A 12,711-nucleotide genomic window follows, 5' to 3' on the forward strand; every position below is an offset into this window, starting at 1 on the left:
AAAAAAAAATACAAAACAATTTACTTATGACGTAAACCTGAGGCAGTTAGAGTCTGTTACTTTTTTTATAATAAGTTGTTATTATTAGAATATAATTTTTTTAAATGGTAGTTGGACCTAAAAAACTTTCAGTTAGTAAAATGTCGAGAATGAATTTTTTTACCAAGTTCAAGATCCTGATAGGGAAAAAACTAACAAAGTAAGTATTCTGCTTTATACATACTAGTTTTAATGTTTCTTTTCGTATTTTTTTTATTGTAACTTGCTTTAAATTAAACAATAGAAAGTTCTCAACTTATGTAGCTATAAAGAGACGAATTAGATTTAATTTTGTAGATTATTGTATTTAATACAATAGTAGTTACCATTTTTCAGTATATTAAACGAAAAAATCTATAAAAAAATTAACATGAGATTTTAAGCCATAGGTTTTTCAGGTTTTTGTATATACATACTTAAATTTTGTTTATTCTCGTTTTACTTATCTTTAATTACTACACCTTCCACTTATTTGTTCAAAAACTTTTTCAAGAACTATTTAACAACTGAAAATCGCTTACAGTTTATTATAAGCATGTAAAAAAAAAACTTTTCATAGTAATTTTTTATTGAAACAAAAAGATTTTAACTTATAGAAAACAAATTTTAGTCTAGCTTTATAAATTTTACTGATTCAAACAGCTCATTTTTTTGAAATTATAGCCTCACTCAATAGATAATTTAATTTAAAGTTTGAAAGTAAAACAAAAACAACAGCATAGTTTTTTAGTACGAATAAAAATGCTTTTAAAATTATATTTGTGAAGAAAAATAAAGTAAAGATTTTTGATCACATGCTTGTAATGTGTTTTAATTATACAATACTTGTATTATAATATGAAAATAATGAAGTTAAAGGTAAGTTAGCATCAAAAACTTTAATAAAACTAGTTTATCTAATTTGCTTTTATTTTTGTGCTTAACTTTTCTAAAATGTAAACAGTTTTAGTTTGTTTAAACTATATAAATTTAAGTTTAAACATAATGTTTTCTAGTAATCTTTATTCTACAAATGTTATAAAAAAAAAACTAATGTGGAACATTATAACAACATACGAGAAATCGTAGATTTAGTTACTTAAATATTTTTTCAAGTGCTTCGATTATATTAGTTTGTAAGTAATCAAAACACTTCAAAATATATTTAAGTAAAAATTTATAGCTTGGATGTGTATATTTTTGATTGTTTTTATATGATACTAACTACAACTATAGCCTAAGGTTAACAAAATAAACCTAACTATCGTTTAAGTTAAAGTAAGTTTTTCGGTAAAAGTTATTATTTGTTCACTTTCTTCCAAAGTTATTATGAAAATAGAGATGATTTGGTTAAAGTATATTTTAATATCCTTAAATGTTAAAATAAAGTAGTAACCACTAACGAGCAAAAAGAAGCTTACAAAAAATATATATCAAAAAGAAAATACACAAAAAAGTTACTAAACTTTTAACAACACTTTGTTAAGATTTTTGTGAGTTCTGGATTAACTACCAAAAATAAGAACAAATATAAATTTGAAAAAAGATAAAGTAAAAAAAAGCAAAAGTCAGTTTTTCTTGCAAAGTATAAAAAAAGAATTAAACACAAGGATTGTGAACAATCTGAATCACAAACTGGTGGAGAGTTTGTATTCAAAACTATTCAGAAATTTGGTTGTAACCAGCGGGTGCACGACTATTCAAATTCGGACAATTCAAATTCCGACAATTCAAATTCTTAAAAAAAAATTGAAAGGGCCACAACTAAAAAAGTAATGTATATTTGTCAAATATAAAAAATACATGTGTAAGTCCTATTAATATCTTCAAGCAATTCTTTTCTTTTTGCAAAACATTGAATACTTTTTGGTATATGGTTTAAATAAAGTAAAAAACATAGTTATTTTTAGTAGTTTTAAAATATCTTAAAAAGTATTTAAGATTTTGCAAAAAATAGAAAGTGGCTTGTAGATATTAATAAGGTCTACATAAGCATTTTTTATTTTTCTCAAATTTCAATTATTTTTTGAGATATAGTCTTCTAATTATTTTTTTAAGAATTTGAGTTGTCGGAATTTGAATTGTCCGAATTTGAATTGTCATGTAACCGTAACCAGCATTTAGTTTTAGAAAACAATTTTGAGAAAATGTTTGTTCTCACGACGAATTTATGAGATTTGAAAAAGTTGAAAGTTTTAGAACTGAAAACATAATAAAAAGAAAACAGAAACATTTAATATTCTAAAACAATTGAAAAATAATACAATTTTGAAGCTTATTTAAGCAAATCAAAAAAACAATGAAGTTTAAAGAAAAAATTGAGAATAGTTAGTTATTGTATTTTCTAACTACAACGTTTTTATGAGATACTTTTAGATAAAAGAGGTAAAGCCGATAAGTTACTTTTTATTCCCAATGTTAATTTAAAACTTTTAAAATTCATGAAGCTTTAGTTATTTAAATTCTCAAAGAATGTCTTTCAAATTCGAAATAACTAATTTAACAAATCATTTTACGCAGACAAAATTACTTTCTAGTTTGATGCAGTGTTTCAAAATTGGACTTAAAAAGCCAAAAATTATGTTTAAAAAAGTTCAAAAAGTAGAAGATTAAAAACCTAGACTTATACAAATTGTAAATGATGCAGCTTTACCTCTTAAAAACATTAAAAAAGTTAGTTATTTTAACATTACTAATATTTCAAACAAGTCGTTTTGCAACCGTTGTAATCATTGTTTTACTAAAGATTTTTTTGTTACTTTTTATTACAATCTTTAAACTTTTTTTTTTGCTAAACAATACTAAATGTTTTAAAAATATAGACAGAAAGTAACCAAGACATTTGAATCTCAAAGCTTATCGATTTTTCAAACTATAAATATTATCTAATTCTATCCTTTTTCATGCTACTACTAATACGTTTGTATTTTTAATCATTATTTAATTTTTGCACAAGTAATTTGGTAAAAAAAACAATTCTACTTTTGTACAAGTTTATAATTTTAAAAAGAGGTTTTGTGCATTTAAAGAATACGCTTCTACTTTATAAGAACTACTATAACGTTCAAATAAAGTAGTAATGAGTAAAAGTAATTTTACAAAAAACTTATCAAAAATAAAATAAACGTAGTTAAATTTTAATAAAGTTGAAAAGAGACTCTGTTGATTACTAGACATACTACTAAAATTAATTATCTAAATTGAAAATGTGAAAAGCTAAAGAAAATAAGTAAAAGTACATATGTTTTTGTTCTTACTAAGTATTTTTCTAAATGTCAGATATATATTGCTAATAGTATATAAATTACAATTATATAAATATTCGGTGTCGATCTGACACATACATAGAGGCTTTAATTCTGACGAAATGCTTGAACAATCTCAAATAAACAATAGAAAAAAATAATAAAATAAGCTTAAAAATTCTAAAATTTACAACTGAATGGATCCTAGTTAAAATAAAATGAAAAGGTTAAAAGGTGTGAAAGAATTAGAAAAACAAGATTATATTTAAAGCCTCTTTACACAAAATAAAACCAACTCATAACGATTGGCAAAAATTTTACAGAAAAACAGAAACAAATTTAGTTACTGTATTGCAAATCGAAAACTTTTTGATGATACGTTTTAGAATAAAGAGGTAAAGCCTAGAACTTATTTCTTATCCATAGTGTTACTTGAAAACAGTCTTAACTTTATAAATGCTTAGTTTTTACCTACTCAAATCAAGCTTACCACTTTAAAATATTTAAGTTTACAAACTATTTTATAATTTTTTGTTAATAGTCCTGGACAAGAAGTTAAAGGTATCCGTGCTATGCGACTCGATAAGCGAAAAGTTCTTTGTGTGCCAGGTCCTAGGGCCAAATATTTTGAGCGTATTTTTTGCAAGTTTATTGTTTTAGTTTTTTTTTTTTTTGTCTCAATCAAGCAAATTTAAGATGGTTACGCTCATATTGTTTGTGAATGCTATGAATCTACAATCTTAAACTTTCCTTTAAGATTAAATCTAAATGTAGATTTTATTTATAATAAGTTGAAACATTTTTGTTTTGAATTATTAAGACCAATGAACTTAAAAGCTTACCCATGTTAATATTTAAAAAAAATCCGTAAAATTTGACCCTATATAATTAAGTTCTACTGATTGTAAAAGTGATCCAAAATTTTTAAAGTTTAGTTATTTTCAGACGAAAACTTTATGAACTTTGCTTTGCAAAATTTTGTCTGGTTTCTAGTGATTTCTGTTTTTTTTTTAATATGTTTATAAGGTATCAAATCAATAATAATGAAATGTACTTATTATTGATGGGTGGTCCATTAGCAAACTTTTTACTTATAATCTAAATGATTTTACTTAGGAATGGTTTGTAACCATATTATAAACAATTTAAAAAAGGTTTAACTTCGAACTTCTCTGTATTGATAGAGTTGTTCTAATAAATTTATCGAAGCAAAAGTTTAAAAATATTTGTTCTTATAAAAAATATTTCATACTTTAGCAAAAATTTGTGCACCCCTCAATAAGTTTTGTGCACCCTTAGAGTTTCGTAAACTCCAAAACTTATTTTGTACAAACTAATATCATTGGTATACACAACAAAACGAGCTTTAATTTTTGCTAGCTTTTGTGCTATCAAAAGCTTACTTTAATTAGATATTTGAATACTTGAAATATGCTTTCAATAAAAAGAAAAGGTTGCATATGTAAATTTCAGTCCATAGTATACTCAATCCATAAGCTTACGGTAATTGTAATTGCAGATCGGAAAATGAGATTATTAAAATATCTTTATACTTACTTTAAAAGGTAAGACCTAGACAAATCTCAAAAAGTTTGGTAACTATATTTACGAGAAAAAAAAGACGCTCTAAGTACTTGACCCTAGGACCTGGTATACAAAGAAAGATATCATAAGTCCTAGAATTTTCGTTACGTTATAGATTTTTTTTGTGTCACTTAACCTTTTGCAATATTTTTATTAGCTTTTGTTAGATTTGATAAATAGAGTACATCTAATAAACTTTATTGTAGTTCAAAAAGTAAAGCAGTTTAACATTCTATTTAGCGATTCAAAGCCGCTGGATATGAGCAGTAATAATTGCTGCAAAAAATAAAGATGATATATATCTTTTTTAATCCTAATTAAGTTTTACTATGTCATCTATATTTACCAAGTATTAACTTTAAATTCTAACCTCCGTTACAGTAGTTCTCAGGTTTTTCACAAACTGTACGCAGTAAATTACTAGAAAATAAACTCTCTGCATTCTAGAATACAAAAAAGACACTTTTTTGTGTGTTTTCATATATATCTAGTGTTAAAAACTATTAGTTTTAAATAAATTTAGCTTTTTTTTTGAAAAAACAAAACAAACTTTATTTGAAATTTTATTGTCTTTTTTTTAATTTTTTTGTTCAGTAATATAATTTCTATGCAACACTACAGTGCACAGGTAACTCAAGGTGAGAAACTCTGCCTTATTACTTGTTTATTTATTAAGTGTTATTTTGTGGTTGTTTACATTATTGTTTTAGTATAGTTAAACTTCTATATTTAGACATTTATTCAAATTATGTAAAATCTTATAGTTTTAATTAAAGAATATATTTATTTTATACTTTTTATCTAGTTTAAGCAAATTATTACTTTTTTTATGGATATAGCTTCTTTATTTTACTTTTTTTTTTACTATTGCAGCTATATTTTATAGATTTATTATATTATTTTTTTTTTTTTGATGTTATAGCTTTAATTTATTTTTGCTTATTTTCAAATAAGTTGATAGTAGAGTCTAAATTCTTAAACATACTTTTTTTTTTCATTTTTTTTTTCAATGTTTTAACTCATATAAAAGGTTAAGCTATTTGCTAAAATTATTGATAAATTAAAAAATTAAAAACATTTCAGATAGAAACTTTACCTTTTGACTTAGCGTTCAATATATATTTTATGTATATATAATGTTAGATATTTATAATATAAAAAAACAACTAATTTTCAAATCGTTTACTTAGTTTCGATGCTTTATGCATCTCCTCAGAACGATAATAAAGAACAAAGTAAGATTTTTAAAGAATAAAACAAAAAAACACATCGTGACGTTTCAACTAAAATTGAATAATTTTAGTTAGCCTATTTTAAAAACAACTTATGTACAAGTTAACTTATCTTTGCTTTGTTTGTTCTTGTTTTTAGATTTATTTTGTTATTATTTTTTTGTTATTATTTAGTGGTTTTTGTTCTTTTGAAATACATATTTTGATTATGTAGGCAGGGTTGCTGCCTTTCTTTTCTTTTATTTAATGATAAATCTTTTTTAATTTTTTCAATCTCGTATTTTTCCAAGCAACATAAATGGCATGTTTTATTGTTTTTTGGTTTTGTTTTGGTTCTGCAGAGTATTTCCTATTTTAAATTATAGTCTTTTTTTGCGTCTTTTAATTCCCAAATAAAGTTCGATAGTTCGGTATTGTGTCTTTTTAATTTGTTGATAAAGCTTGCTTTATGGTTGCTATATCTGTTTTTAAATGTTGTACTGGTGGAACCTACGTAAAATTTTGTTATATCATCTGTTTTTATAGTTGCTTGGTAGATTATATTTTTTGATAGGCAATTATTGTTTAACGGGCATTTTTCTTTCCTGCAGTTGCAGGTTTTTTTTTTTTGTTGTTTGAGGTTTAGGTTGTTTAATATTTTGTTATTGTGTTTAAGAATTTTTGTTTTAAAATTTTCCATACAGCTATAAGAAGTTTTGAGTGTGTTCCTGTTAAAGATTTTATGATATGGGTGGTTTGTGTCAAAGTGTTTATTTACCAGGTTTAAGAATTCTTTGCCTATTTTAGTTGCTACAGTTAGGGAAAAAGGTTGGTTGAAATAAATAATTTTTCTTTGCTTTTTTGTTGTTTTTTCATTTGCTTTTTGGTACGTTAGGTTGAATTTGTAGTTGGTGGATTTTAGTGCTGATTGATAACTGTGTTTTATACGGTTAAATGATTCTTCGTTACTTGATAAATTGTTTAGTCTTTCGTTAATAGTTATAGGTAATTGTTTTAATATTTGATTAGGGTGGTTTGATTTGTTGTTTACGTAAAGGATGTCCGAGTTTGGTTTTCTGAATGGGATGTATGTTTTGTTGGGTAAGTTTAGTTCGATATCTAAAAAATCTGTTATAATTAGGTCTACATCCACTGTTATTTTAAATCCCCATTTGTTAAACATTTTGTGTAATTTTTTTGTGGTATTTTATATGGTTCTCGGCGGTTTAGATTGGATGACCGCAAGGCCATCATCTCTTTATATGCCGAATTCTTCTTCATTGAATATATTAGTTTCTTTTATTTCGCTTAGCATGAAAAGTCCTACCATGTCGCACACTTCGGCTCCATTGTAGGATCCCATGCTAACGTTAAATAGGTCAGAGGTGTTTATTTTTTCCCATGATTTTTTTTCGTGAAAGATTGTAGATTTGCAGGAATGTAGTATTAAGTTTTGATCGTTGTTTGTGATTGGTGTGAATTTTTCAGCAAATTTTAGTGAATTAATTAAAGTTTTTTTTGTTATAGATGGGTAAAATTTAGTGATATCGAATTTTATGAATCGGGTTTTAGGGGTTATTTTTAGTTTATCGAACCAGTTTATAACGCTGTCAGTGTTAGATATATATTTATTTATAACACTATTTTATTTGATTTTTTTTAGAAAAATATTTAATGTTGTAAAGTTTAATAGTCTCATTTTTCATAGTTTTTTGTTTTAGACTGTAAAGTTTTTTTTTTCATTTGTAGCTCATTATAATTTTGATTAAGTTGGGTATGCAACTCGATGATGAGAGGTGTATTTTCGTATCCAGGTCCTTGAACCAAAAAATTTTGAGAAACTTTTCGTTTTAGTTCAATAAGCCACTATTACAATATATTGTACAAATACAAGATCTTACTAAAAGTAAAAAAAATCAACAAGCCTTATAAAATGATAAAAATATCTTTTTTTAAATAATAATACCTGTCTATATGTTACCCTCTGTACATAGCGTAATTTGTGCACCTGCACATTATGTTTGAATTTTTGATAACTAGATTGAAAACATGATGTAAAGCTCACTGGTTGTAGCTGATATAAACCTGTGTCATCTAATCATGAAGCTTCGCAGAAACACTTTAAAAATTCAAATTTCGAAAGTAATTATAATCGCAATTAAGACTTTTTACGTGGAATTGGGCCGTCTTCATTCCATATTTTAGTACAGGGCTTGGCAGAATTTTATGAGGAACAGATCAGACCTACCAAAAAAGTTCTTTTAAAAATTCTTTTAGGGCCAAAGTTTCAAAAATTTATACTGTAGATGTAGAACACACACAAAAGTGTTTAAAGAAACAGACACAAATTAGACAGCAGTTTACTGATAAAGAATCTTGTAGATATTTATTACAAAAATGTTAAAATAACGTTTGAACTTGCTTTTACTGCATTAGCTGCCTTTTAGACAAAATGTATGTTACAGGCAAAAAATTTTTTAGGTCACATCTGTCAATTCCTGCTCTAAACTGCAACAAATGACAGTTTTAACACTAAAATTCAAGATAATGTTAACCATGTTACTTAATCTATCCGGAGTTCTAGAAGACCAAACCAACTAAAAATTTTCTATATTAAAAAGTAAGTTTGCTTTAAGATAAATATATTTTCTCTTATTCCTTATGTACAATAGAATTTGTTTCATAATCAATTTTTTTACTAACAAAGTTACCTTAATTTGTTTTATAAATTTCATTTAGGTTATTAAAAAAGAATCTTTTTGATCCGTTTTTTGTAGGAAATTAAATTATAGGCAAAAAGTGTTTTAAAGAGTATAACATTAAATCGTTCGATACAATTTAACTGCTTTAAATATGTCTTTTATGAAAAAACTTATATCTTGATAACAGTTTTTGGATCTAATCGAAATTATATCACTCCAATTTCTTTTAAAACCCCAGGTTTATAATGATTTTATTAAAAACTTCCAGGTTTTTGAAACTCATTAGTGGTATTAAAATGCATAAACACTCATTTAGTTTTAATACTCCTAAATATAACTTTAGTTATAGCCGCATATACAACAAATAATACAGATAGAATAATTAACAAATATAGACGCTGGTAAAACATTTTTAAATGAATAAAAAGTTTCCCTCACTTTCAAAAAATTTTTAATTATATTAACTTGTTAATATTTATAAATAAATTAAGCTCTAATTGTACATTCAAGATTATCAAGCATGTACACATATTCTAAAAATATTTAATAGTTGAAGAATACTTTTTATTAAACTGTAGCATATACCAACTTACTACACGCGGCGATTAAGGTTTCAACATAAACAGCCGTACATATTGATAATATTCAATAGGTCCCAACAAAATAATACAAGCTTCAGTTTAAGTATTAAAGAACATTACAAATAAGCCTTAGGATTTAAACTGTCTTGAAGTATTATTAATATTAACAATTATGTTAAACTCATTTTTTCCAATTCCTTATTAGGTGTTTTACTAACAGTACTTAAAAACTTAAATCAGTATCTTAACCATTTTAATCCCATCATAAATTTTCTAGATACTTCTCTGTGGATTAAAACCATGGAATTATTATTTTTTTATCTGATTCATACTTAATGAGACAAAATTTAGCTACAAATTAGACAATAGGGAAAAAGGTAAATAATGTAGAATTACATATTATCAAGGGACTATCGCCTATTCTTTTATGGCAAACTTCTAAACTTAGTTTAATATATTTTTTAGAAAAGATTAAGTATTTAAGAAAAAGTTTTAAAATTGACCCACCGATATGACCTCAAATAAAAGTATGTATAACAATGCCTTTTTGAGTTACTTGTTTAGTAATAATTCTTATTATACGGACGAATAAAAAGTATTAACTTGAGTGCAATTTACTTATATACCACAAAAATAATTCTGGAACATAGATAAAAACTAAGTCCTATCTCAACTAGAAAAATTAATGGAAGGCTTAAAAATTACCTCTGATATGAAATTTACAGTAAACAGTACAACTTTGACTACGCTTTATTATACGCTAACAGAAATCATGATTAAATAAACGTGTTGAATCGCATTACAACGCGAAGAGGATGAGGAAAGCAACCATCAAGCAGAAGAGACCCATGGCTTCTGACAGGGCGAATCCGAGAATGGCGTATGAGAACAACTGTTGTTTCAACGATGGGTTCCTGTGTGTAGTGTATATTGGTGTTACAAACATATGAATGTAATGTTTAGTCATTTCAATCACAATCATTATTGGTAATAATTTAATACTTAATTCTAATGCTGCAAAAATTACTGTTTGAAAAAAAGTAAAATTAATATCTTCTTAATAATAGAAAATACTATAGAAAATAATTTATTTCTTCTAACAACTATTGTCAAATATCATTTATAACTAAAATTAAGTTTAAGCAGACTTAGCAAGACAAAACAATCTTAACATAGTACTATTAACAACAAAAAAAACTTTTTAAGTCATCCCAAGATCAAATATGTACATTGAAAAAAAATACTATGTAAAAAATTAATGTAATGACTGTTAAGCTTTAGAAAAATATATATATTTAATATTCATTGATTACAATCTTTTTAAGATCTACACAAGTAATTCAATAAAAAAAAAGTATAAATTGTAAACTGCAGTATTAATAATGGTTAGAAAACTGCTTTACGATAGAAATTTAATTGTTATACAAATTCATTGTTAGATTTTAATGGTTTTAATTCATCAAGTATAATATCTAAAGAGACACAACTGTAACTATACAGTAGTTTAATACTTTTAAGGTCAAAAAGTCAGATTTATAAAATAAAAATTATAACAACTAAGCAATATAAATAATTGTATTAAATAAAACAATACGCAATTCTTACAAATTTTAAATTAACTTGATACAAAGGTTTATTTCATTCAGTATTTAAAAGGCATTTATTAGCAATTAAAACTGAACTGCTAAACACTCATAAATTCACCTGGCGTAACCGATGATGAGACTTCCGAAGACATTACCAATTCCTGCACCTGATCCGGCAACACCGACGGTTGCGGCTCCGGCTCCAATGAACTTGGCTGCAGAATCGATATCCTTTTTCTGGCTGGTGGTGGCGATGGTCCTGCACACGGCTGGGGACACGCGGGTGAAGCTTCTCAACTGTTGATAAGGTAAAACTTGATGAGTGAGAAGAATTAGCAAACGTATGTTTTAGTAAGGAATAATTTGTAACAATTGTAGCTTCAATTTACAGAACTTAATGTTGAGGTTGAACAGCTACTACAAAAATTTAACTTTATTACTTTGAAATAATCTTTTTGATCATGAAACTATGAATAGACTTTTAATATAAATAGAGTATCATTTTACACTTTAATTACTACAAAAATTTAACTTTATTACTTTGAACTACTTTTTTTGATCATGAAACTATGATAAGACTTTTAATATAAATAGAGTATCATTTTACACTTTAGCTAATACAAAAATTAAACACTAAGTTTTGAAGAAAAATTTGAAGTAACTTTTTATCAAGTCTTTTAATTTTAATAGTTATGTTTTATAAAACACCTTACATAATAAAAAATAAATTAAATTAAAATTGTAGGCAGAAATTATTTCTATACAGTAAAAATAATGTTTCAAATACTAAAAAGTTTTTTTACAAGGCATGATTTAACAATGAAAACTAGAGAAACCAAATATTCTTTTATTGTCTTGAGTATTAATAGGTTACAAAAGAATTTAGCTAAATTTTAGTTAAATATTAAAAATATAGGAATTACAACAATGTTAGGTATAAATGTATACAAACATAATAAATTTTAAATTGTGTTTAAATGCTACAGTTTACAACTAAATATTGTACTAAAAAATTTTAAGGGCACAATAAAAAAAAATTAAACAACAAAACAATAATCAACATTTTGTTTAGAACTCAAAAATTGCAAAAATTGTTAATTATATAAGAATCTAATCAAAATTGTATTAAAGATCATATGTGAATAATTCTTCTTAATAAATTATTTAGTTACAATGCAATTTTTTTAACATAAAGGCTTACTAGAGTAGCAAAAATAAAAGTTGCATATGATAAAGTTATTATATATCAGATTGAAAAACGCAACAACAATTACATTAACAGCACACTACTTTAAAACAATTAATCAATATAAAGTTTTTTTTAGCATAAAAGTGAAATAGTTATTAAAACTTACAAGAGCTGGTGAAGCAGATACAATCCTGGAGCAAAGCATTTTGATGTTTTGTTTTATTTAATTATGATTCTCTGAAATTTGTTTACTACTGTTACAATTAATAATATATGTACTTTAAAACATTATTTGTTAACAAAACTAATTTGATAAAAATTAAATTTATTTCTTGAATTGATACTTAAATAAATAATAGTAATCCAGTTAAATTCTAAAGCTGTTAATTAAAATGTATACAGTAAATATGGTCCAGTTAGATTGCTATTCAAATTTAGTATTTACCTTTAAAAAATGTTAATGTGTTTTATATTCAGGGCCGAGGAGAAAAAATTACTATTTTTTATTTATTAATAATTTGTAGAATTAACTGCGCTCAAGTTGTTTTTTAAATTCAATAAAGTCAGTTATTTTAGAGAGTGCAAAAGGCTTCTA

General features: G+C 25.0%; 1 protein-coding gene across 1 annotated transcript; it reads right to left on the bottom strand.

Moving 5' to 3' along the window:
• Positions 1-10,075: 10,075 nt before the first annotated feature.
• On the bottom strand, positions 10,076-12,377 carry LOC145835618 (ATP synthase lipid-binding protein, mitochondrial-like). The gene is made up of 3 exons (XM_082943293.1): positions 12,283-12,377; positions 11,046-11,224; positions 10,076-10,255 (listed from the first exon to the last, which is right to left on the bottom strand). The coding sequence occupies exons 1-3, from the start codon at positions 12,319-12,321 to the stop codon at positions 10,141-10,143; spliced, it is 333 nt and encodes a 110-aa protein (XP_082799419.1). The 5' UTR covers positions 12,322-12,377; the 3' UTR covers positions 10,076-10,140.
• Between the last annotated feature and the right edge of the window lie 334 nt (positions 12,378-12,711).

The sequence above is a fragment of the Thalia democratica genome, chromosome 5 (assembly GCF_965202585.1).
Source record: "Thalia democratica chromosome 5, ktThaDemo2.hap1.1, whole genome shotgun sequence".
Classification (NCBI taxonomy): Eukaryota; Metazoa; Chordata; class Thaliacea; order Salpida; family Salpidae; genus Thalia; species Thalia democratica.

Bases quoted from the DNA above. Each gene is read 5' to 3' on its own strand.
- LOC145835618 (XM_082943293.1), bottom strand. From the start codon at position 12,321: ATGCTTTGCTCCAGGATTGTATCTGCTTCACCAGCTCTT. The intron at 11,225-12,282 runs GTAAGTTTTAAT...CCTTATCAACAG, and splicing joins TATCTGCTTCACCAGCTCTT to TTGAGAAGCTTCACCCGCGT. The intron at 10,256-11,045 runs GTGAATTTATGA...CACTACACACAG, and splicing joins CTCATCATCGGTTACGCCAG to GAACCCATCGTTGAAACAAC.